Below are 27549 nucleotides of genomic sequence, written 5' to 3'. Positions count from 1 at the left end.
TTACAGAGATATGGAGGTGCAAGGCCAAGGAGGGATTTGAAAACAAGGATGAGAATTTTAAATTTGAGATGTTGCTGCACCGGGAGCCAATGTAGGTCAGCGAGCACAGGGGTGATGAGTGAATGGGACTTGTGCAAGTTAGGATACTGGCTACCAGGGATCTCCATATTTGCAATAACATAGATTTTTCTTAAAATGTGAACAAATTTATGGAACCCTATTGTCTCTTATTAAAAAGGGCGTATTCTGAGAAACAATTATTGTGTACCGACTTTCCCCTTGCTTTTACATACTGGAGTGTGGAACTGGGTGAATTCTGGGGAGCTGTTCAACTGGTAAAAGTCAATGCTTTAAAAGTATCCGACAGAGGTAATGTTCCTACAAATGATTACAAAGTATTTACAGCACAAAAACAGGCCATTCGGCCCAACAGGTGAAATGCCGCACGAGTCTTCTCTCACCCCATATCTAACCCCATCAACTCTCATTTCCAAAAGTAAAATCTACTTTTACTTTAAGGACTAATAAAAGAATTATCTAATCTCATCTCATTCCTCTTTGAACAGTAAATATCTGTATATAGTACCATCTATAATTGCGGATATCCGTGCAAGCAAAGCGTCCCGTCTGGGGCGGTGTGTTCTGGAATTTGTAGTTCGTGTTCTGACGTTCAATTACTGGTCCGGACTGAAGGAGAACTACAAATCCCAGGGTGTCTCACGCCTTCACACCGATCGCAACGAAGCGCCGGATTCAACGTGTATTGCGTAGGATTACAGCTGTCGGCGAAAGGACGCGTGAAGGTGGAAGGCGAATGAAACAATTTCGTTCAGAACAAAAAAAACAAGCAATTAAAATTAACTTAAGACGAAGATGTCTGAATTAAGCGCCGCTACATCCTTGGGGACGGCGCCCGCTGGACAGGCTGGGGAGAAAAAGCCTTTGAAACCATGTTGTGCGTGTCCGGAGACCAAGAAAGTCAGGGATGTCTGGTAATGGAGAACTTTTTAGTGCCTCTATTTATATCTTGATCTCACTGTTGAAAGTTAGTCTGTTCTAGAACGGTCTCTACATCTCACACTTTCCGATCAGACACACACACAGGTCTAATTTGATGCCAAGCTTCAGCCGCAGCTGCCGACTCACTTCCCCCGCGGGGGAAGCAATGGCAATTGTACGGATTCAACCCTCACAATTGCAGAGAATTAGACGGGTGGGAGGAAATATCCTACTTTCCAAATGGCACGCTTTAAAGTTTATCTCTGAAATGTGAACTGTTTGGGTCAGTGCAAAAAAAGTTCCTCATTATGTCCTCAGCAACTTACACCGAGATTACGACATCAACCATTACTTCTGCAAAACAGCTGCGAAGTTTATGTAACAATTGCGGATCTCCCATAGCATTACTTATCAATGGAGACTAAGAGCATAGCTCGGGGACTAGAAATATAGAAAACAAAATGAACATTTTCAACAACACAAGTTTTATCTCCTGTGGTATTACACATGGGGAATCAAGACCACATGTAATATTCAGGTCAACAACGACATAGGCAAAAAAAGGGATGAGGTCCTACGAAACGAATTTAAGGAGCTAGGAGCTAAATTAAAAAGTAGGACCTCAAAAGTAGTAATCTCGGGATTGCTACCAGTGCCACGTGATAGTCAGAGTAGGAATCGCAGGATAGCGCAGATGAATACGTGGCTTGAGCAGTGGTGCAGCAGGGAGGGATTCAAATTCCTGGGGCATTGGGACCGGTTCTGGGGGAGGTGGGACCAGTACAAACCGGACGGTCTGCACCTGGGCAGGACTGGAACCAATGTCCTAGGGGGAGTGTTTGCTAGTGCTGTTGGGGAGGATTTAAACTAATATGGCAGGGGGATGGGAACCAATGCAGGGAGACAGAGGGAAACAAAAAGGAGCCAAAAGCAAAAGACAGAAAGGAGATGAGGAAAAGTGTAGGGCAGAGAAACCCAAGGCAAAGAACAAAAAGGGCCACTGTACAGCAAAATTCTAAAAGGACAAAGGGTGTTAATAAAACAAGCCTGAAGGCTTTGTGTCTTAATGCAAGGAGTATCCGCAATAAGGTGGATGAATTAATTGTGCAAATAGATGTTAACAAATATGATGTGATTGGGATTACGGAGACGTGGCTCCAGGATGATCAGGGCTGGGAACTCAACATTCAGGGGTATTCAACATTCAGGAAGGATAGAATAAAAGGAAAAGGAGGTGGGGTAGCATTGCTGGTTAAAGAGGAGATTAATGCAATAGTTAGGAAAGACATTAGCTTGGATGATGTGGAAACTATATGGGTAGAGCTGCAGAACACCAAAGGGCAAAAAACGTTAGTAGGAGTTGTGTACAGACCTCCAAACAGTAGTAGGGATGTTGGGGAGGGCATCAAACAGGAAATTAGGGGTGCATGCAATAAAGGTGTAGCAGTTATAATGGGTGACTTTAATATGCACATAGATTGGGCTAGCCAAACTGGAAGCAATACGGTGGAGGAGGATTTCCTGGAGTGCATAAGGGATGGTTTTCTAGACCAATATGTTGAGGAACCAACTAGGGGGGAGGCCATCTTAGACTGGGTGTTGTGTAATGAGAGAGGATTAATTAGCAATCTCATTGTGCGAGGCCCCTTGGGGAAGAGTGACCATAATATGGTGGAATTCTGCATTAGGATGGAGAATGAAACAGTAATTTCAGAGACCATGGTCCAGAACTTAAAGAAGGGTAACTTTGAAGGTATGAGGCGTGAATTGGCTAGGATAGATTGGCGAATGATACTTAGGGGGTTGACTGTGGATGGGCAATGGCAGACATTTAGAGACCGCATGGATGAAGTACAACAATTGTACATTCCTGTCTGGCGTAAAAATAAAAAGGGGAAGGTGGCTCAACCGTGGCTATCTAGGGAAATCAGGGATAGTATTAAAGCCAAGGAAGTGGCATACAAATTGGCCAGAAATAGCAGCGAACCTGGGGACTGGGAGAAATTTAGAACTCAGCAGAGGAGGACAAAGGGTTTGATTAGGACAGGGAAAATGGAGTACGAGAAGAAGCTTGCAGGGAACATTAAGGCGGATTGCAAAAGTTTCTATAGGTATGTAAAGAGAAAAAGGTTGGTGAAGACAAACGTAGGTCCCCTGCAGTCAGAATCAGGGGAAGTCATAACTGGGAACAAAGAAATGGCGGATCAATTGAACAAGTACTTTGGTTCGGTATTCACTAAGGAGGATACACACAACCTTCCGGATATAAAAGGGGTCAGAGGGTCTAGTAAGGAAGAGGAACTGAGGGAAATCTTTATTAGTCGGGAAATTGTGTTGGGGAAATTGATGGGATTGAAGGCCGATAAATCCCCAGGGCCTGATGGCCTGCATCCTAGAGTACTTAAGGAGGTGGCCTTGGAAATAGCGGATGCATTGACAGTCATTTTCCAACATTCCATTGAATCTGGATCAGTTCCTATGGAGTGGAGGGTAGCCAATGTAACCCCACTTTTTAAAAAAGGAGGGAGAGAGAAAACAGGGAATTATAGACCGGTCAGCCTGACCTCAGTAGTGGGTAAAATGATGGAATCAATTATTAAGGATGTCATAGCAGTGCATCTGGAAAATGGTGACATGATAGGTCGAAGTCAGCATGGATTTGTGAAAGGGAAATCATGCTTGACAAATCTTCTGGAATTTTTTGAGGATGTTTCCAGTAAAGTGGACAAAGGAGAACCAGTTGATGTGGTATATTTGGACTTTCAGAAGGCTTTCGACAAGGTCCCACACAAGAGATTAATGTGCAAAGTTAAAGCACATGGGATTGGGGGTAGTGTGCTGACGTGGATTGAGAACTGGTTGTCAGACAGGAAGCAAAGAGTAGGAGTAAACGGGTACTTTTCAGAATGGCAGGCAGTGACTAGTGGAGTGCCGCAAGGTTCTGTGCTGGGGCCCCAGCTGTTTACATTGTACATTAATGATTTAGACGAGGGGATTAAATGCAGTATCTCCAAATTTGCGGATGATACTAAGTTGGGTGGCAGTGTGAGCTGCGAGGAGGATGCTATTAGGCTGCAGAGTGACTTGGATAGGTTAGGTGAGTGGGCAAATGCATGGCAGATGAAGTATAATGTGGATAAATGTGAGGTTATCCACTTTGGTGGTAAAAACAGAGAGACAGACTATTATCTGAATGGTGACAGATTAGGAAAAGGGAAGGTGCAACGAGACCTGGGTGTCATGGTACATCAGTCATTGAAGGTTGGCATGCAGGTACAGCAGGCGGTTAAGAAAGCAAATGGCATGTTGGCCTTCATAGCGAGGGGATTTGAATACAGGGGCAGGGAGGTGTTGCTACAGTTGTACAGGGCCTTGGTGAGGCCACACCTGGAGTATTGTGTTCAGTTTTGGTCCCCTAACTTGAGGAAGGACATTCTTGCTATTGAGGGAGTGCAGCGAAGGTTCACCAGACTGATTCCCGGGATGGCGGGACTGACCTATCAAGAAAGATTGGATCAATTGGGCTTGTATTCACTGGAGTTCAGAAGAATGAGAGGGGACCTCATAGAAACGTTTAAAATTCTGACGGGTTTAGACAGGTTAGATGCAGAAAGAATGTTCCCAATGTTGGGGAGGTCCAGAACCAGGGGTCACAGTCTGAGGATAAGGGGTAAGCCATTTAGGACCGAGATGAGGAGAAACTTCTTCACCCAGAGAGTGGTGAACCTGTGGAATTCTCTACCACAGAAAGTAGTTGAGGCCAATTCACTAAATATATTCAAAAGGGAGTTAGATGAAGTCCTTACTACTCGGGGGATCAAGGGTTATGGCGAGAAAGCAGGAAGGGGGTACTGAAGTTTCATGTTCAGCCATGAACTCATTGAATGGCGGTGCAGGCTAGAAGGGCTGAATGGCCTGCTCCTGCACCTATTTTCTATGTTTCTATGTTTCTATGAGAGTGGAAAAAGGTGGAGGATGGGGAAAGTGACAGAAGAGAGAATAGGGCACTGAGGCGAAAGGCAAGGGTGGACGGATAAGAGGGGGGCTGGTAGCGTGCCAAACTGATTTAGCGGGGAAGGAACCAAGGTCAATAAAGTCGGTGGGTGAAAGGTGGTGACCAAGGGCAGGTGGCAAACCCGAACAGGGAAGGTTGAAGGACAGAAAATGTCAGTGATTTGGGGGAAGTATCCCAAAATAAAAGGTTAGCAGGAAAGAGTGACATGGCCACGGGGGTGGGGGGGGGGTCGTTGTCAGGAAATGTTTTTAAGACCATTTTAAGAAGGAAATATTTTTAAGACCATTTTAAGTCCAATACGGGACCTGCAGTCTCTGTCACAGTTGGGGCAGATGGTGATTGAAGGAACGGGTGGGTGGGGTGCCTGGGTTGCCGCGTGTTCCTTCCGCTGTCATCACTTGGCTTCAGCTTGCTCTCGGCATGGTCTTCAGTTACTGTGCACAATTATCAGCACTCATGAGGGCATCGAGTGACTGCTGATGGTGTAGTTGTGCAGCAATTTCCATCGGGGACTGGCAGGGTATGGCAACAAAGTCTTACAAGGTGGGAATGGATGCTGCTTCACCATCTTACTGGTCAACACTACCATGCATGTAAGGGAATTCTAAAGTAGTACCTGGGAATACTCCAAACTGTTTTGTTGTGGGAGGAAAAATCTGTATCTCCAGTAGGACAGGTAATAATTAAGGAGCAGGCTGTGACTCAGGAAGAACTCTGTGTCAGTAGTGGAGACCACATTCCAGCTTGAGTAAAGGTGCATTGTGTACCCAAAAAAAGCAACTGCTTAAAAACATTTCAAAAATTGTTTGAATTTTGATGATGTTGGCCATGGCTCAGTGATTGTACTCTCGTCTCTGAGTCGAAGGTTGTGGGTTCACGTCCAACTTCAGTGCAAAATCTAGGCCTTCGAAGGTGCTGTCTTTTGGATGAGACATTAAACCGACATTAAACCAAGGCCTATCAGGTAAACAGTCCCATGGCATTTTTAAGACAAGCAGGATAGTTCTTCCTGCTATCCTGCCCAATATTTATCCCTTAACCAACATCACTAAAACAAGAACTGGTCAATATAATATTGCTGTTTGTGGAAGCTTGCTGTGCGCAAATTGGCTGCCATGTTTCCTACATTCCAACAGTGACTATACAGTATTTCAAAGGTAATTTATTGGCTGTAAATTGCTTTGGGACATACTGAGGTCGTGAAAAGCATTCTATATCAATCCACATCTTTCTTTCTTGTATTGCCACCTTGTGCTTCAAGTAAACCTGTTGCTGCAAAGCCACTCAGAGGTTCAGGGTCTGGAAAGGTATGTAGATTTAGATGCTCAGTTTACTCTGTGACTTTTCCAAACTAACTTTGTGACCGGTCTTTTTATCATTGTACAGCCCAATCACACGACATGCACAAGCATACTGCATCCAAATGGCTTTAAAACAGAGCCTGGCATAGGAGTTTTCAATGCCTTTCAGAATGAAATGTTGTGACCCACTTTAGCTTTTTAAATCTGTAATCAATATTTAGGCCTACCAAACAATCACTGCAAAGTAAATCTTTTCAAAATAAAGTATCTGTATTTTAGTTAAAGCGACGATGTTAATTCTGTAGTGTATTTGTTAGCAAAACCTTTTTTGGGGGCGGGAAGAAAAATGCATTTGTGTACTACAGAAAAACATCTGGGAATAAATCACACAAAATTAATCTGGGGATTAGATTATGTCAGATTCAGTTCTTAAGTGACTAATAAATGCCCTCTGAACTCTGATTAGGTTTATAGCATTTAATCCACTATTTGTGGATTTTTTTACATTAAAATCTTCAGATTATTGTAAAGATTCTAGTATTTCTTGCAGTTTCAAGAAGTCTGAATGCTGGTTAAAGAAAGCTGATGTCTTTATTACATGTCTATTCAAAATTATTTCTGGTACTTAATTACATTTCTCTATATGAATCCTCAGACACAATGTCATTTAATCTCTCCTGCCTTCCATCCTGTCACATCTTTTCCCTTTTCCCTGCCTCTGTACTTGCTTAAAACCTGTTACATCTCTAACTTTTTCCAGTTCTAATGAAAGGTAATCGACCTGAAACATTAACTTTGTTTCTCCATCCACAGATGCTGCCTGACCTGAGTATTTTCAGCATTTACGTTTGTTTCAGATTTTCAGCATCTGCAGTATTTTGCTTTTGCTAAAGAGAAACAATAATGGAGCAAGTTAGGGGAGACAGTCGAAGACTTGCCTCAGTGCCTCCTAGTGGTCCCAAGTTTCCAATGATGGTGAACTGTTTACATCCCAAATCGCACCCCCCCCCCCCACCCACAAAAAAAAGGTTTATATAGTCAGTTTCAATATTAGTGCTGACTTAAAGAAGCATCACCAAAAATTATAACAGGAAATGTGACATATATATGATTTTACAATTATTTAGATATTCCTTTAGCTATATATTTTTTATCTACATTTCTAAAGCTGATGTAACACAGCAAGTTGATGTGCAGGCTGTACCATTTGGAGAAAGATGGCTGTATTTTTGCTAGTACTGGGAGGGTGGGCTTTATCTTCACTGGGTGGATGGCCCTGAGCTCTGGAAAAACTGGAATGGAGTTTCTAAAGTTTGGCAACATTGAGATGGAGGTGTTGGGGGTTGGCAGAGCTATGGAAGGAAACCTGAGGTTTGACAGATAGTGGTGTTTGCTTACAGGTAGATTGCTGATGTCTGTTACCAATGAGGGAAAGGAGAAGGCACTGATCTTACAGCATTGGGCAGCGGGTATCACTGGTCCAGTAAGACTGATTTGTAACTTTTTAAAAGGTCTCCATATATTGAATTCAGTGATTTGTGATTAATTCTTGGACACACACCTACTTATATATGTGTATGTGTGTGTGTGTCACTAATTTGAATGTTTATATTTTCTAACTATCAACTAAACACTGGTGACAGTAATCAGAGCTTTTCTATTTGCCTGTTCACCTTCAAAGCTTCTTGTACAGTGAAACTTTTGAAACTCCAGTTGCTACTGGCTTCAAAGTGGCAATATACAAAAACAAATCAAGAGCCACTGTACAGCTCATCAAGCCTACTTCTCCCACAAACCATATAAAATGTGTCATATTATGGGTTATGTAGCATCTATTTAATCTCTTGAGGAAAGTTTTGACGAATTGTTCCATTGGACCTCCCCACTTCTCCCAGAATAGTCTGACAAAACTGTGTTGTTTATGTTTCTACCTCCATTACTGAAATCTAGCCAGTGGTATATTTATAGAGATTATTATGCCCCCAATCAGAAGAAGGAAATTTGGACCAGGATAAAACTGGTTACTTGTTTGTAACTTTCTAAAAGGTTTCCAAACATTGAATTCAGTGTTTTGTGATTTGTTCTTGGACAAACACTCACACAAAGGGTTCAATTTTCCCCAGCGATTTGCGCCGTTTTTTTGGCCTAAATTTTTAAAATCCAAATTTCCCCAAAGATTGTGCGCTACCGTAACTCAGTTATGATTTTTTTAGGTTCGTTTTTTTATCTGTGTCATAGGAGGCATAACATCAGGTTTTCACATTAATGCACGTTTGGCCAGAAATAGTAGTGTTTGATTACAGGTAGATGGCGTATGTGACCACGCCGAAAAAACCTTCTGGGCACTTAAGAAAAACCAGCCCACATCAAAAAATCGGCGCAGAAAGACACCATTGTTTTTATGCAAAGTTTTGGAGGGAATCAAGAACACACATTAAATAGGCATCATCAAGCTTAATTTTTTCCAACTGAAAACACAGAAAATGGAAGTTTCATGCAATTCTTTAATTTTGGATTTTTTTTTTTAAAGTGCCATGCCTGGGAGAGGTGGGGTGGGTGGGTGTAGAAGCCGAACTGAAGGGATGAGAGCCCTTGCACTATGCAGCAAGCAGCATCAGATGAAGCCCGGGGAGGGGTGGGTGTTTCCTGATCTAAGCAAGCCTATTGTGCATGCTCAGACCTGGGTGTGGTCCATACTAGGGGCATCGACCTTGAGGGAGAGACAACAAAGAAGCTTACCTGCCTGCTGTTTTGAGCTTCTTGAAAAGGTACAATTTAATCATGGGGACAATACTGACAATGCCATACTTCGTGCAAGCCTTCTGCACGATGATGGTGCTGAGGAGGAGACGATTGATTTGAGATCATCGCTTGAGGAACCTCAGAGCATGTAGGATGATGGGCTGGAGGCCTTACCCACGTCGGGTATATCGAGACAGGCGTTCATACCTGCACCTGAGTGATGCAGACTGTGTCAGAAGGCTGCGTATCCGCAAATAAGTTGTAACTGAGATCTGTGAGTTAGTAAAAGCAGACCTGCAACCTAGAAGCGTCAGGAGGACTGCTTTGTCAGTTGAAGTGAAGGTTGCAGCTGCACTTTCATTCTATGTATCTGGATCATTCCAGGACACAACTGGGGATGTTTATGCCATTTCTCAACATGCAACACATATCTGCATTCGGCAGGTGACTGCTGCACTATATGCCTGGAGGAATGACTACATAAAGTTCCCCATGACCGCCCAGGCAATGCGTGACAGGGCTCTGGGCTTCTCCAGGATTGCTGGCTTCCCAAAGGTACAGGGCTGCATTGATTGTATCCGCATCGCAATGCGAGCACCTTTGGAGGATTCCGAGATGTACAGGAACAGAAAAGGTTTCCACTCCATTAATGTGCAACTCGTGTGTGACGACATGCATTGCAACATGTCAGTTGATGTAAGATACCCTGGGAGCACTCATGATGTGTTCATCCTACACGAGAGCGCTATATCTGCCATGTTTCAGCAGCAGCCAGAAGGGTACAGCCTTGCCACCTGGCTCATGACACCCCTACGTGTAACCCAGACGGAAGCCGACCAGGAATACAACATGTCGCACATTGCGACACACAGCATAATAGAGAGAAGCATTGGCATCTTGAAACAGCGTTTCCGATGCCTGGACCATTCTGGAGGCTACTTGCTGTACTCCCCTGAGATTGTCGGTCAGTTCACTGTTATGTGCTGCATGACTTCGCCATCGTGAGGCAGCAGCAGCTGGTAGTAGAAGACCCATCTGAGGTGAGAGTGGGTGACGATGAGGAAGAAGATGCAGGTGACGAGGAGGACAAGGATCTACCTGAACCCGGAGCACGACAGCGGAGGAGAGCGGGCTGTTATGCTCCTTTAATGATTGCTTGAGCCTTGCGCCAGCAGCTCATCCGTGAACACTTTGCTGCCTGAAGGCTCAACGGCAACTATTCAAATTGGACCATGTTTACTGTTTGGACCTGTTCCGTAATGTTGTGTTGTGTTAATGGAAAATATAATGGAAATTAATCTTATTTACTTCACAAAATTGTGTTAATAATGGAACAAATAATGGAAATGATTCAGTTATAATTTAAAATATATTTTATTCAAAAGTTTAATAAACACTTGTTTGTACTTAACTTTAATATAAATATTCTTGTATCAAACTTTAAAGTTTCCAGATAAGATCACTTACAAACTAATCACTTAAAAACTTTTAAACTTGTAAATTTACATAACTTACAAAAAACTTTTAATTTGAGAACAGTTACAACAGTAACAACAACAGCAGCAAAGAAAGGCTGCACCGATCTCTCCTCCACCTATACTAAGACCGCCCGCTGCGCTTGGTCTTGTTGAGTTCACTTTTGCCCGCAGGCTATGGCGCAGCGTTTCTCGGGTTGGTACCAAGTGGTAATGTGGAAGGCACGGCTTTGGAATTGGGGTGGCAGTTGAGTATGTCAATGGCCACGGGGTCTGGACGTGTTCCCTTATTGCAGCAGCTAACTCCGACATTCCCTCCCTTGTACCCTGACAGTATCTCAACTACCTGTGACATTCCCTCCCTCATGTTCACTGACAGCGCATCAGCTACCTGCGACATTCCTTCCCTCATGTTCCCAGACAATGTTCCCATTTCTCGCGAGAGTGTTGTTACTTCTCCCGAGAGTCCTGATACCTCATCATCCACCCCGCTGATGGTGTCCAGGGGTGATCGTGTATGGTCAATGCTCTCTGCACTCATTGCCATCATCTGAACCACATCTGTTAGATCCTGCACCTCAGGAGAGTGCTGTCGAGCTCTCTTTCCCCTCCTCACCCTGGGTGTGGCTCGCTGCATCCTACTGGGACCCGCAACCTCGGACAGTGGCAATATGTCAAAAAATGGCATTGGGAAAAATTGAGCCCTATATGTGTGTGTCACTAATTAGAATGTTTTAAAACTGAAAGTTACAAGCCCAAATTTTCCACATCATAACATATAAATGTTATTTTGAGAATTAATTTACATTGATTGTTGTCGCACATCTGGGTGCTCTCGAGTACAGTGGTAGTGACTGGTTTTGTTGCTTAATCGTGTTTTGATTCTGTTTCCTTTTTATTGTACGTCCTAATGAAATACTGTTCTGGTGGAGTTTTCATTGAAATAATGGTAAATGCCAAAATAAAGATCTGAATTTTATTTTTAATTATCTGCAGTGAAACCAGTTTAAGATTATACAATAGATGGTACCTTCAGGTCCTTTTTAACAAAACGTACAGAAACTCCAAAAACAGGAATGGAGACAGGCTGAATGGACTGTTCTGGGTATGATTACACTTCTCCATTTTTTGTGGTACCCTGTACAGTGATTCAATAATTCCCCTGCCCCAAAACTAAACCCAGAAATGTTTACTTAAGAGTAGTTGTACAAAATTATTTCTCAAACAAACAGTTTTACTAAAAAAAAATCTTTATTCCATTCCCAAATGCAGATCTATTCAAAAGTGAATGTGCTTATAGCCACACAAAACAACACTTGTGGGAGCTAAGAAGTGAGCACTATTTACTAACTTTGAGTCTCCAATAATAAAAGTAATACATCGGGGAAAATTTTTGGTAATAATTTGAACCAACCTCCTTACCATTAATTCTATTTGCAGTATAATTGAGAAAGGAGAGGAGAACTGCAAAGACCTGATTGAAGCTCACAAAGAATGCATGAGGGCATTGGGATTCAAGGTCTGATGAGGCAGCACTTCGGAAGTGTGTGGTGAGTATTAATCCTCTCCCAGCATTTTTTCTAATATTTTTAAAATTTGCCTAAACTGTACTATTTACAGTGACTTATGTGAGCAGGTAATAGATTGTATGCATAGCATTTAGCTTTTGTGAGAGTATGTGTAATCGTGTTGATTTTTCCCCAGACATAGGCACAGGATATTTTAGCAATACTTCCTGACTTAGATACGAACCAGTTATTAAGGATGCGATATCCTCTCAGTTTTATTACACTCATAATTTATAATATTTAACTGTTTTTTTGTTTTTAAAGTGGAATACAAGTGTGCTAGTATTAACCGGAATACTAGTCTCAACTAACATTTGTATTTGGATTTTTTTTAATAAATGTTGCTGTGTTTGGGTATATTGTCTGAAGTAATGAAGCTAGTTTGGGTCTCCTGGCTTTTTATCCCATTCTGCTTCAGCAATTTCCTGTTTGAAAGACTAGAGGGAGAGAAGAGGAGCCAAACTTAGGGTGGAAGACAATGGAGAAAATAGCTATCAGATTTTAGTTTACAGTGTGTAATTAAGTTTTATGCAGTGAGTGGAGCAGGCTCGAGGGGCCAAATAGCCCACTCCTGCTTCTATTTCTTATGATACAAGTTTATTTTAAAGGGTTGAAATATTCAGGAAAAATCAGCTCTTGTGCTTGTAAAATTTAAATACCATTTCCTTCTAATGTCATCATAGGCAGTCCCTCGGAATCGAGGAAGACTTGCTTCCACTCCTGAAGTGAGTTCTTTGGTGGCTGAACAGTCCAATACGAGAGTCACAGACTCTGTCACAGGTGGGGCAGACAGTCGCCGAGGGAAGGGTTGGGTGGGACTGGTTTGCCACACGCTCCTTCTGCTGCCTTCGCTTGACCTTTTCACGCTCTCGGCGTTGAGACTCGAGGTGCTCAACGTCCTCCCGGATGCACTTTCTCCTCCTAGAGCGGTCTTTGGCCAGGGATTCCCAGGTGTCAGTGGTGATGTCGCACCTTATCAGAGAGGCTTTTAGGGTGTCCTTGTAACGTTTCCGCTGCCTACCTTTGCCATGAAGGATCTCCGCATAGAGCATTTGCTTTGGGAGTCTCGTGTTTGGCATGCGAACTATGTGGCCTGCCCAGCAAAGCTGATAGAGTATGGTCAGTGCTTCAATACTGGGGATATTAGCCTGGACGAAGACACTGATGTTGGTGCGCCTGTCCTCCCAGGGGATTTGCAGGATCTTGCGGAGACATCGTTGCTGATATATCTCCAGCGACTTGAGGTGTCTTCTCTACATCGTGCATGCCTCTGAGCCATGTAGCTTCCTTTTGAAAGCATTGATTCTCTTGACCTCCATTTCTAGTTGTATATTTCACAAGTGACTAATCATTCTGCGGTAGCTATTTGGAGACAAAATGATTCCTGCCTGTGTCACCTTGGAATCAGGGGGAAGTAGTGTAGTAAGAGAGAGAAACTTTTGACTTTTAAAATAAGAAGCATAAATTATTTTTCCAACCCTCTGGGTGCTCCCTACATCCATTGGATATTGGGTTCCCTGTTAGAGATCAGACCAGGATCTTATCAATCCACAGTTTTACAATATGCCCATTAAATTTTAAAAGCGCAATCCATCTTAGATCTTTAATATCGTGAATCTACCATTAACTGTCCCTGTTTACTTAAAATCCAGTAAAATTAGAGAAGTGCTCCACTGCAAGTGGAACTTTTTTGATTTAAGGTGGTGTTCCTTACAGTAGCCTCCCTGTTGTGCCGGATTGCACTTCACTTGGAAACTAATGAGACCAGGTGGTTTGAGGTTACACTGATTTGGTCGAATAAATCATGTGAATTCAATACCTACAGGAATGTTGGGGTATTTGTACTATATATATTTTTGTGATAATCCAATTTAACCAGAACACAGCTATTTTTCTTAATTTTTGTATTTTTTTTCACTAAACAGGATTGTGTTTGGGAATAAATTTTGTGTGCTGTTCTGCCTGAAGGTGAATGAAGATGAGTTGTATGTGAATACATTGCTATACAAATGAACTGTTATGACAAAAGCTGGAACTGAAAACTCATCTTCAGTGATTTGTTACAGAACTTAGTCAGATGATCACTATCTTTTCTGCCTTTTCTTATCCACAGTTATTTAAAATCAGAGATACTTGCAAATTTGTATGATTTATCCTTTATTAAAAGTTTGAAAATATGTCACTTGATCCTACTTCATTTTGTATGGGGTTGGCAAACCTGCAGTTTATCAGTATACTGAGATTCTAGTTTCAAGTTGCACACAATGGGCCCAAATTTCCCCAGCTGCTTAGAGCGGTGTAGTTAGACACGGTGCGCGACTTTGTGGTGGCGAAAAAGGCGCCGAAAACTCAATTCCCTTATCTAAATCATTCATGTATATTGAACCATGCTATTTACAATGAGCCCTGCGGCACCTCACTAGTCACTGCCTGCCATTCTGAAAAGGACCCGTTTATCCCGACTCTCTGCTTTCTGTCTGCCAACCAGTTCTCTATCCACGTCAGTACATTACCCCCAATACCATGTGCTTTAATTTTGCACACCAATCTCTTGTGTGGGACCTTGTCAGAAGCCCTTTGAAAGTCCAAATACACCACATCCACTGGTTCTCCCTTGTCCACTCTACTGGAATTTTTTGAGGATTTAACTAGAAGATTTGTCAAACATGATTTCCTTTTCATGAATCCTGTCACTGCTTTTCAAATGCGCTGCTATTTCATCTTTAATAATTGATTCCAACATTTTCCCCACTACCGATGTCAGGCTAACCGGTCTATAATTACCCGTTTTCTCTCCCTTTTTTTAAAAATGGTGTTACATTAGCTACCCTCCAGTCCATAGGGAATGATCCAGAATCGACAGACTGTTGTAAAATGATCACCAATGCATCCACTATTTTTAGGGCCTCTTCCTTTAGTACTCGTGGATGCAGATTATCAGGCCTCGGGGATTTATCGGCCTTCAATCCCATCAATTTCCCTAACACAATTTCCCGCCCAATAAGGATTTCCTTCAGTTCCTCCTTCTCACTGGACCCTCGGTCTCCTAGTATTTCCGAGGTTATTTGTGTCTTCCTTCGTGAAGACAGAACCAAAGTATTTGTTCAACTGGTCTGCCATTTCTTTGTTCCCCATTATAAATTCACCTGAATCTGACTGCAAGGGACCTACGTTTGTCTTCACTAATCTTTTTCCCTTCACATATCTATAGAATCTTTTGCAGTCAGTTTTTATGTTCCCGGTAAGCTTCCTCTCATACTTTATTTTCCCCCTCCTAATTAAACCCTTTTTCCTCCTGCTGAATTCTAAATTTTGCCCAGTCCTCAGGTTTGCTGCTTTTTCTGGCCAATTTATATGCCTCTTTCTTGGATTTAACACTATCCTTAATTTCCCTTGTTAGCCACGGTTGAGCCACCTTCCCTGTTTTATTTTTTACTCCAGACAGGGATGTACACTTGTTGAAGTTCATCCATGTGATCTTTAAATGTTTGCCGTTGCCTATACACCGTCAACCCTTTAAGTATCATTTGCCAGTCTATTCTAGCCAATTCACATCTCATACCATCGAAGTTACCGTTCCTTAAGTTCAGGACCCTCGTCACTCTCCATCTTAATAAAGAATTCTACCATATTATGGTCACTCTTCCCCAAGGGGCCTCGCACAACAAGATTGCTAATTAGTCCTTTCTCATTACACATCACCGAGTCTAGGATGACCAGCCCTCTAGTTGGTCCCTCGACATATTGGTCTAGAAAACCATCCCTAATACACTCCAGGAAACCCTTCTCCACCATCTTGCTACCAGTTTGGTTAGTCCAATCAATATGTAGATTAAAGTCGCCCATGATAACTGCTGTACCTTTATTGCAAGCATCCCTAATTTCTTGTTTCATACTGTCCCCGACCTCACTACGACTGTTTGGTGGTCTGTACATAACTCCCACTAGCGTTTTCTGCCCTTTGGTATTCCGCAGCTCCACCCATAAAGATTCCACATCATCCAAGCTCATTTCCTTTCTTACTATTGCGTTCATTTCCTCTTTAACCAGCAACGCTACCTCACCTCCTTTTCCTTTCTGTCTAACCTTCTTGAATGTTGAATACCCCTGGATGTTGAGTTCCCAGCCTTGGTCACCCTGGAGCCAATTATATCATATTTATTAATTGCTGCCTCTACAGTTAATTCGTCCACCTTATTCAGAATACCTCCTCGCATTGAGGCAAAGAGCCTTCAGGCTTGTCTTTTTAACACACTTTGCCCCTTTAGAATTTTGCTGTAATGTGGTCCTTTTTTGATTTTTGCCTTGGGTTTCTCTGCCCTCCACTTTTACTTTTCTTCTTTCTATCTTTTGCTTCTGCCCCCATTCTACTTCTCTCTGTCTCCCTGCATAAGTTCCCTTCCCCTGCCATATTAGTTTAACCCCTCCCCAACAGCATTAGCAAATACTTCCCCCTAGGATATTGGTTACGGTCCTGCCCAGGTGCAGACTGTCCATTTTGTACTGGTCCCACCTCTCCTAGAACCGGTTCCAATGTCCCAGGAATTTGAATCCCTCCCTTCTGCACCACTCTTCAAGCCACGTATTCATCTGAGCTATCCTGCGATTCCTACTCTGATTAGCATGTGGCACTGGTAGCAATCCTGAAATTACTACCTTTTGAGGTCCTACATTTTAATTTAACTCCTAGCTTCCTAAATTCAGCTGTAGGACCTCATCCTGTTTTTTACCTATATCGTTGGTACCTATATGCACCACAACAACTGGCTGTTCACCCTCCCCCTCCAAATGTCCTGCAACCGCTCTGAGACATCCTTGACCCTTGCACCAGGGAGACAACATACCATCCTGGAGTCTCGATTGCGGCCGCAGAAACGTCTTATCTATTCCCCTTACAGTAGAATCCCCTACCACTATAGCTCTCCCACTCTTTTTCCTGCCCTCCTGTGCAGCAGAGCCACCCACGGTGCCATGGACTTGGCTGCTGCTGCCCTCCCCTGATGAGTCATTCCTCTCCCCCGCCCCCCCCAGCAGTACCAAAATGGTGTATCTGTTTTGGAGGGGATGACCGCAGGGGACCCCTGCACTACCTTCCACTGCTCTTCCTGTTGGTCTCCCATTCCCTATCTGTCTGTGTAACCTTTACCTGCGGTAAGACCAACTCAGTAAACGTGCTATTCACGGCATCCTCAGCATCGCGGATGCTCCAGAGTGAATCCACCCGCAGCTCCAGTGCCACAATGCGGTCTGTCAAGAACTGCAGCAGGATACACTTCCTGCAAATGTAGTCGTCAGGGACGCTTCCAGTGTCCCTTCGTTCTCACATAGCACAGGAGGAGCATGACATGTGTCCAAGCTCTCCTGCCATGACTTAACCCCTAGATTAACTTAATTTGGCAACAACAATGATAAAGTTACCTACTGATAAATAAAAAGAAAAATAAAATTTACTCGCCAATCACTTACCCCCTTGGCTGTGATGTCACCTTTCGATTTCTTTCTACTTCTTTGTTTACCTTCTGCCCCTGCCCCTGCGCCAGCTAGCCTCTCCGACGCCTCCCTGGACTCCCGCTGCTCGAACTCCCGCCTCCGCCGACTGTTGGGCCTTTCATAGGCCTCTCCGACGCCTCCCCGGACTCCCGCTGCTCGAACTCCAGACCAAGGCGAGTGAGGGGAGGAGGGGCCCATGGATCTGTGTTTACAGGAGAATGCTGATTGTGATATGGATCAGTCCATGGTACAGGGCATCACTTTGCCAGACACCTCCATGAGCTCTGCCACGACATTCCTTGGTTTCACACCTTCCAAGGTTGCGGGTCCCAGTGGCGGTGGTGGAATGCAGGTTGGAACACCCAGGGCCCCATCGTCCCAACCTGTGTCTCGTACTGGAGGGGTGCCGCTACGCAGACCCACGGCGAAGGGAAGGAGAAGCCGACCAGTCTCTCCTGAGATGCAGCCTTCATCAGATGTACATCAGGTTATGTCATTGGGTGAGGAGACCAATGCCCTTACCCGATCACTCGTGGCCACCGTCAGTCGGGTGTGTGGTGAGGTTGCGACACTGTCGGGAGAAATATCAGCACTGAGGTGGGAACTGAGGGCCGGTATGTCAGAGGGAGTGCAAACAATGGCAGAGGCCATGAGGGAGCTAGCTACTGCAATAAGGGCACACAGGCCTGACAATCAAATGCCACTCCCACTGCAATCCCTACACTAGCCTCTGTTGAGACCCAAGCTGGGCCCCCAGCATCCCCCATCATCATCACCGCCCCTATGAGGAAGTGCACATTCCCCGATATGTGGGTGAGAGATGAGTGCAGCCTTTCTTTGCTGCTGTTCTTGTTGTGGAAGTGCATTGTAAACTTTACAATAAAAGATTTTTTGCATTAAAACTGAATCATGTTCCATTATCACCACACAACATTTAGGAACAACTGTAAAAAAAAAAACATCCTCACCCCCACAGTCATGTGTGCCTGCCGCCCCTAAGCCTGACCAAAGGGCTAGCCGGTGCATTCTGCAGTCGGCAAGGCAGGACTGCTGTATTTTCAGTAGCTGATTTATCTTTCATTTATTTTTGATGATGTCGTGAAGATGTGCTGAAGTTGTTTTTGTGTTTTGCTGATGCTGTGAAGGTGTTTAGTGCTTTAGAATCCTCTAACTCACCTTCACACCACCCCCCCCGCCCCCTTTCTCTGGCTACCTACGCTGATTTCTTAAATGTAGGTAAGGTTTATCTGTGCCTACAAAAGTGGCCACATGCACTGGCCTAAGTTAGTTTGGAGTAACATTTAGCTGGCCAAAATTGCTTCTATGGCCAAAACAGACATAATTGGCTGGTCACGCCCCCTTTTGGAGAAAAAAAAACTAAACTAAAATAAACCTAACTGACTTACACTGGAGCAAGTTAAATGGCGAAATTTTCCATTTTTAAGTTACTCCAAAAAAAGCTACTTGCTCTAAAAAAAGCGGTGCAACTCCTGGGGAAATTTGAGCTCTTAATGTGGTAGGCTTGTTTTGCAAAATTCAGCAGCTAGACTACATAGAATCCTTACCTGTACATTGCAGTACTGTACCTAGGCTGAGAATGGATAGTTAATGAGCCAGGTATTTATACTATAGAAGAGAAAATCCCAGAAGTCAGTTAATTTCAATCTATATGTGCTAGCTACATTATTAATAAAACGCTAATGGATTCTGTTACCCAGTGCAGTAGTTTTGAGTTATACTGCAGGTGGTGTGCCTTTAAAATAATGTGAGAATACCTCCTCAAGACAATCTGACGCCAAATTACAAACTTGCGGTTCAAAGGGGGGTATAATGCAATTTGTGTGATGCAGAATGTGCAGTATTACTGCCCTGTTTTTCAAATCTAGATAGGTTTATTGTATCTAAACTAATTCTCTACATAACCTGCCTCTTAAATACTTGAAGGAGAAAAAATTGCAGGGATATGGGGAAAGAGGAGTGGGATGAACTGGATTGTTCTTCGAAAGAGCCGGCACAAACTTAATGGGCTGAATGTGCTGTACTATTCTGTTATATATGCATGCCTACAATGTTATGATGTAATGTTATATGTACCTTCACCTGTACACACCTTACCTGTACACCAGAGGGTGCTGCTGCTGCTGGAGACCTAAGGGTTACCTGCAGTGTGCAGTGTGCAGGTAACCCTTAGGTCTCCAGCAGCAGCAGCACCCTCTGGTGTACAGGTAAGGTGTGTACAGGTGAAGGTACATATAACATTACAGTGTGCAGGTAACCCAGTATAAAAGGGAGCTCACCTCTTAGTGTCCTCACTCTAGGAGCTGCAGTAAAGGACCACAGTCTTCACAGTTTAAGTACCATACCTCGTGGAGTTATTAACAAGGTGCCTACATACACAATATATTCTATGACTGTGACACTTTTTATAAATTGTTTTGCCTTAGTATTTTTATTTAATACTTGGTTCTGAAAAATAACCTGCCATCATTTTTATGTTGTAGTGAAGTCTTGTGCCTGTTGGATCTTGTAGATTGGTTATAACTTGGAATCCTGTAATTTGAATACAGGTCTGAATATGCAATCAACAACAGTATAATAACTCCATGTTGGCATGACTAGTTAATTTCTACCACAGCAAGCTTCAACAGCAATATAATGGATTAAAAATGGTATTAATTTTAGATGTTTAATTCTCCAAAGTATGTTGTAATTTTGTTTTGGAGCCATTTAAGGTAACCAAAGCTTACCGGTGGTTTAATACTGGTCAGTTCTTCAAGCTTTGGCTATTATCAAATGTCATCTCATTACAAATTAATGTTTGTGTTGGTGTGAAATGAAAGAGGAACTTGCAGAACCTGAGGACATGTTCATGTAATCAAATTATAAGCCATTGCAAGATCCTTTATCAGTTTTTCCCTTACAGTCTGGCCCAATATGTTTATGGTATAATGATTTTTAAAAAGGTTGAATTCATATGATTGCAGTTCAATATGGAAAAGTTAAATCATGAAATTATTTGGTGCCGTAAGCCCCATAAGTTACATTGTACCATCTTCATAAAGTATCAAAAAGAATGTAAAATGAACTATTCAATTAACTTAAAAAGGATAAAAATGCAAATCGGGAAATCTGAAAAACAACAAATGCTGGGAATATGCAGGAGGCATCTGCAAAGGGGAAAAAAACACATGAACTAGGAGCAGGAGTAGGCCATTTGGCCCCTCGAGTCTGCTCCGCCATTTCATAAGATCATGGACTCAGCTCCACTTCCCTGCTCGCTCCCCATAGCTCTTTATTCCCTTATCGCTCAAAGATCTGTCTATCTCCGCCTTAAATATATTCAATAACCCAGCCTCCACAGCTCCCTAGGGCAGAAAATTCCATAGATTTACAACCCTCAGAGAAGAAATTCCTCCTCATCTCAGTTTTAAATAGGCGGCCCCTTATTCTACGACTATGGGCTCAATTTTCCCCAGTATTTGCACCATTTTTCTTTGGAGCAGGCTGCTTTTTCTGGCCTAACTTAAAAATTCCCAGTTTCCCCAATCAATTTGCACCAGCATAACTCCATTCCGAATTTTTTAAGTCAGTTTTTTTTTCAGCCAACGGGGGCGTAACCACTTCTGGCCATTTAGGGTAGTTTGGCCAGCTGAGAATTACTCCAGTTCTGAGTAGGCCAGCGTATGTGGCCTGTCCTGAAAAACCTTCCCTAGTGTTAAGGAAAGCGGCGCAGGCAAGGAAAGCTGCGCAGCAGATGCCCGGGCACATTGAAAGAATTGAAAAACACACAGCAGCAACTTGTCTCCAACCCCGCCCGAAGGCTGTCCGGTCCCATTCACTGTCCCTCTTCTCACACACAGTCCGGTCCCATTCTCTGTCCCTCTTCTCACACACAGTCCGGTCCCATTCTCTGTCCCTCTTCTCACACGCAGTCCGGTCCCATTCTCGGTCCCCGGTTCTCACACACAGTCCGGTCCCATTCTCTGTCCCTCTTCTCACACACAGTCCGGTCCCATTCTCTGTCCCTCTTCTCACACACAGTCCGGTCCCATTCTCGGTCCCCGGTTCTCACACACAGTCCAGTCCCATTATCAGTCCCCGGTTCTCTCTCTCATTCCGGTCCTATCCTCAGTCCCCGGTTCTCACACAGAGTCTGGTCGCATTCTCAGTCCCCACACACAGTCGAGAGAGACCGAGAAGACTGGACAGCCTTCGGGCGGGGTTGGAGTTAAGTTGGTGCTATGTGTTGGGAGGTGGCTGTATGCTTTGCAGTGTCAGCTCGCATTGTGTCCCTGGTTACCATGGCAGCCCGATCGTTTTGGCGCAGATCAAGGCTCCACCCCCAAAACTAAAGGTCCGGTTAGGCCAAGCCAAAATGAAGCAATGCAATGGGGAAATTTACAGCACTTTTTTTGCCGTACTTGGGGCCCCAAAAAATCGGGCGTAACTCTTCAAGTACGCCAAAAAAATGCTTTGGGGAAAATAGAGCCCTATGTCCCCTAGTTTTCGTTTCCCCTATGAGTGAAAATATTCTCTCTGCATCCACCTTGTCGAGCCCCTTCATTATCTTACATGTTTCAATAAGATCACCTCTCATTCTTCTGAACTCCAATGAGTATAGACTCAACCTTTCTGCATAAGTCAACCCCCTCATCTCCAGAATCAACCGAGTGAACTTCTCTGAACAGCCTCCGCTGCAAGTATATCCTTCCTTAAATATGGAGACCAAAACTGTATGCAGTACTCCAGCCTCACCAATACCCTGTACAGTTGTAGCAGGACTTCTCTGCTTTTATACTCTATCCCCCTTGCAATAAAAGCCAACATTCCATTTGCCTTCCTGATTACTTGCTGTATGTGCATACTCATTTTTTGTGTTACATGCACAAGGGCAAATTACGACTTTTCAGGAGTGTACCCTTCATTAGAACTCATCAATATGTCTTTTAGAAAAGTCATCAATCTGATACGTTAACTCTGTTTCTCTCTCCACAGATGCTGCCTAACCTGCTGAGTATTTCCAGCATTTTCTGACTTTATTTCAAATTTCCAGCATCTGCAGTGTTTTGTTTTCCTACATTTTTGGAATGATTTTATATGGAGTTGAATGTGGGTGACATTCTGCAGCAGCAACATCCCACAAACAGCAATTTAATAAAATATTTGAAAAGTACACAGCTGAAATATTGGACCGTAAATTGCGGCCTCTCCGGGTGCATACGATGTGTGCACGTGCCCGATGAGGCTCCGCAAGTTCCAGGTTTGGGCATGCACTGTGCCTAAACCCGGCACTTGCAATCTGTCAAAATTTCTTTTGACGGATCGTACGATGCGAAAGTAAAGGGCATCCGCGGGCGGAAAGTTGGACTATTTCCCCAACTCCTGCCCACTGAATGTCCTTAAAACTCTTACACCTAGTAAAAGCAGGCATAAGGCTTGCTTTTAGCAGCGCCAGAGTTTTAAAAGATAGAAAATATAAATTTTATGACTAATTTTATATTAAAAACCCTGTCCATTAAGGCAAGTTTATTTTTAACTCTTTAAAAAAATTCCAAAAAAAATTTTTTTTCTAAAACATTTAATTAAATTTCTATTAATTTTAAATAAGTGTTTTTTTATTTATGTAAAGTGTTTTCTTTGTTTTGGGGGTATTCCAATTCATAGTAATGGCAGCTCCGTACAACAAGACTGGAGTTTTTTTTTAAATCAGAGGCTTGGCCTATTCAAATTAACTTTTTTGACAGAACTTGTGGGCGGTACTATTTTGCGAACAAAGCCACAGGCTGACGGTTCCTGGGCGGAGTGACATCATGAGCTGCCCAGGACTGCTGGTTCAAAGTGGAATTCTCTGTATGCACAGGGACTGCAGGTAGGTGCGGATCGTATTCAGTGATTGGAGACTTACATCCGCGGGAAGCCTCTGACCGCAATTTTTGGCCCAAGTTATAACCTGCCTTTTTTCTTTACAGATGCTGACTGACCTGGTCTCCATTTCCAGCATTTGCATTTTTTAGCAAACACTGAATACAGCCATATGCTATAAGTAGCATATAATGGGCTCAAATTTGGCGCACTTACCAGAGATACGCGCTTTTCTCCGTTTAATAAGTGCGCTGAAAAAAATCGCTCCTCACTTTGGGCGCTGTCCGGCCTCTCCTCCGTCGTCGCGCAGCGTGGCCAGTCGAGTCGGGGGCAGAGCCAGCATCCTGCGCTGAAAACAGTGCCGGGACGTATGCATATGCGCAGTGGAGTGCCCGCGCATGTGCAGTAGCTCCTCGCCCCCGGCCTCTCTGTGTGCGTGCTGCAGCCGCTGTGTGTGAAACCCGATGCCGGCCCGCCCTTATCCCTGGCCAAGTGTCCTCCCGGTGCAATTGACCTCAGGTTTGAAATTTTATGCACTGTAGCTATTTTTTAACTTTCTTAATGGCTTGTCATTTTCCTGGACTTTTGGATACTTTGAAAAAAATTATGTAAATATGTTTTGTCTCTTGTGAATAGTGGTGACCGACCAGTTGTCAAGCCTATTCACCTGGTGCTATTGTGAAAGAAATAAGTGACGGAGGAACACTGAGAGAATATCTTATTTAGACTTTATTTAGATAATATGGGCTCAATTTTGGCCCAATATAATCATTGCAAACAAATAGTTGTTTAAATTAGTTGTGAGATTAGGGCAATTTAATTCAAGTATCTTTTACTTTTATTTTTGTAGTTTAAGCTTCCATGAATGCTTCTGTTGTATAGTAAATTAACTTTGTGAAGTTTGTCATATGATGTCCTGTATAATTGTTTGATCCTATTCACATTATTTAGTCAAGTCATTAAGTTCTGCTGGCCTCCGATGTATCTACCTGCGCTGATTTCTTAACTCTCCGCAAGGGTTTTCTGAAGTGGCCACATATGCTGGCCTAAGTAGATTTGGAGTAACTATTAGCTGGCCAAAATGACTTAAATGGCCAAAACTGGCATAGGTGGGTGGTAATGCCCCCTTTTGAGAAAAACAAAACTAAAAAAATCGTAACTCTCTCACTTACCCTGGTGCAAATTTAATGTGCAAAATGGGGATTTTTGAGATACTCCAGAAAAATCAAGTTGCTCCAAAAAAAAACGGAGCAACTCCTGGCCAATTTTGAGCCCAATGTAACATGTAGCAACTTTGTAACAAATGATACTGTTGATGGATATAGCTGCTGGTTATACATTTGGTCAACTCTAATTAGGAACCACAGACTAAACGTTAAATGGCCAAAATAGTTTGTTGCTGATGAAATGATCAACTAAAAATATTCTCTAGCTTCCAAGGATGGATTACAGTGATCAGAGTTCCTCAGTGTCTGTGGTAAGCTTGTAGAAGTCACAAATTTAACTTAGTTAAACCTGTGACCCTCATTATGAGTCTTTCACTGTGCCTCATATACCAAATAACAGTTTTTATTTAAGTGGATGCTAATAACATCTGTCTCATCATAACACAAATGATCTTTTATTCTGGCAGAAGTACAGCAGGTAGAATCACACCTGGGCAAAAAGACACTTCAGAGAAAGGGCTATATTGGAAGTACAAATTTCGCAAGTTACATGAATAGATTTGCAATAATTGCTTCCTATAATAATTGAAATGGGGAACAAGAGGACATCTCATCATACTGGAATTCCTTTTGTAATTCTGATTAAAAGTGAGGTGTGCAGATATTACATAACTATAAACCCACTGATGAGCAAAAATGTATAAAGGGATTTATATTGGAGATCCTCCAATGGATATGCAAATGAGCTGATCCTGAATATTTGGCGCAACACCTGATTTACTGGCACAAATCCAGCACAACTGGAATTTCAGAGCCATGGTTTTAAACTTCAATTTGTGACATTAAGAAATAAGCCAATCCACAATACATCTTAGACAAATGTTTCATTTTTTTTCACAATCCTTTATTTACAGCATTGTGGCCAATGCAATGCCCTTTACTAAATATTCCATCTTTTTTTTATTTGAATGAATACTTATAAAGAAATAAATTACTTACAATGAATTACTTTATAGAACTATCACTTGTATACAAAAATATATAGGTATAAATAGAACTGCAATGTGCTGAATGGCCGGTTAAATTAATTTGATTGAAACTGAAATACTTGGAGAATGCGTTGCTCCTCAAATAGTGCAGTGGGATATTTAATGTCCATCTGAACCACTGAAACAGGCAACGGAGCCTCTGAGTAACATCTCCAACGATCAACACGTGACAATACAACGCTCCTTCAATACTGTACTGGAGATACAGGAACTTGAAGCCTAGATCAGGGGTGTCCAAACTACAGCCTATGAGCGTCAGTAATCTAGCCCACACAGTCCTTACAACTCCGTTCTATTTATACCTATATATTTCTAATTCACTAGTTTATCCTTTTTGAATTTTATGCACCTTGGGGTTTGTAAAGGTCTGTTCTTAGCCCTGTTACCTTATTGGATGATAGATCCTGAATTAAAGCATCAGCAATTTGATGCATGCAAATTAATGAGAACATTTATTTAAACCTTATATATGATCCACATAGTTCTATAACGTAAACCAAAACAGTCCCTCAAGTCAAAAACCTTGGACATTAGAATATGGGCTTCAGTTTTCGAGTAGGGCATGAATCCACAACTTTCTGACTCGTAGGCTACCAACTGAGCCAAGCTGACATGCTTGTATAAATTATATACAAATATTTATGATTTTTTTTTTCTTTGGAGGGTTTGATGAGGCACATCAGTATTGTAAATCTAGAGCTGAGAGTGTGAAATAAAATTAATACTTGCATTGAAAATCATCTGATTTTTGGTTGTGCAGTCGGTAATTCTGTACCTAATAAGATGTCCTCTATTTGAATATGTCCTAAATCTGGAGTCAATTAACATAGTCCCATAGTGTACATTGGCTATTTTCTCCTCCACTTAATTGATTTCTATATCTCGAGCATTTTATAAGTTTTAGTATAACATCTATTAACCACCAGCCCAGTTTCAAATTCAGACCCACAATCATCCAGAGCCTGACTTCAAGATTTATCAACTTATATTCTGAAAAGTTTCATTAGTTCTGAACTGTGCTTCTAGCCTCAGTATTTTATGATAGTCAAGGTTCGGTGCAGAGAAAGGTTTTTTTCCACTCTTGATTGCTAATCACAATGCAATATTTGCACGTCATTAAGAAGTCACACAAAAATACAGCCATCTATTCAACATTAATAATATTGGTGTGCCAATGGCACTAATGCTAGATTAACCCAATCACAGGAAGTTATTTGGAAAACACAGGCATTTTGCCCAGTGTGCCATCTATTCTCTGTGTATTAAAGTTACCCTTTGCTCCATGTGCTGTCCAGTGTGTCCCCTGTGCCATCTGCTGTTTAATAACGGTCACACCCACTATCAGTTAGTATTTTCATCACCCTCCCACAATTCCCCCCCCCCGGCCTAGGAATGGTTGGTTCTAGCAGTACTAAAAGCAGTTAGTAATGCTGTGGATACTTCTGAGACTATTTGACATCTGGTAATTATAAGAACATAAGAAATCGGAGCAGGAGTAGGCCACCTGGCCCCTCAAGCCTGCTCCACCATTTAATAAGATCATGGCTGATCTGATCATGGACTCAGCTCCACTTCCCTGCCCGCTCCCCATAACCCTTTACTCCCTTATCGCTCAAAAATCTGTCTATCTCCAACTTAAATATATTCAATGACCCAGCTCTCTGGAGCAGAGAATTCCATAGATTTGCAACCCTCTGAGAAGAAATTTCTCCTCATCTTAGTTTTAAATGGGCGACCCTTTATTCTGAGACTATGTCCTCTAGTTTTAGTTTCCTTTATGAGTGGAAATATCCTCTCTGCATCCACCTTGTCGAGCCCCCTCATTATCTTATGTTTCAATAAGATCAATATAGTTGATGTTAAATGCTTCTCCAGTTGAATG

The 27549-nt window shown here is 42.6% G+C and overlaps 1 protein-coding gene across 1 annotated transcript; it reads left to right on the top strand.

The window, feature by feature from the left end:
• The first annotated feature begins 734 nt into the window (after positions 1-734).
• On the top strand, positions 735-14277 carry cox17 (cytochrome c oxidase copper chaperone COX17). Its single transcript, XM_070893566.1, has 3 exons — positions 735-992; positions 11973-12082; positions 14026-14277. The coding sequence occupies exons 1-2, from the start codon at positions 874-876 to the stop codon at positions 12055-12057; spliced, it is 204 nt and encodes a 67-aa protein (XP_070749667.1). The 5' UTR covers positions 735-873; the 3' UTR covers positions 12058-12082; positions 14026-14277.
• The last annotated feature ends 13272 nt before the right edge of the window (positions 14278-27549 follow it).

This window comes from Pristiophorus japonicus, chromosome 11, assembly GCF_044704955.1.
Source record: "Pristiophorus japonicus isolate sPriJap1 chromosome 11, sPriJap1.hap1, whole genome shotgun sequence".
NCBI classification, from domain to species: Eukaryota; Metazoa; Chordata; class Chondrichthyes; family Pristiophoridae; genus Pristiophorus; species Pristiophorus japonicus.
Note: the sequence above shows the minus strand (reverse complement) of the source record. Positions and strands in the feature narration are given on the sequence as shown.

Coding starts and splice junctions, on each gene's coding strand:
- cox17 (XM_070893566.1), top strand. CDS start 874: ATGTCTGAATTAAGCGCCGCTACATCCTTGGGGACGGCGCCCGCTGGA. Junction 993..11,972: donor AAGAAAGTCAGGGATGTCTG/GTAATGGAGAAC, acceptor TTCTATTTGCAG/TATAATTGAGAAAGGAGAGG.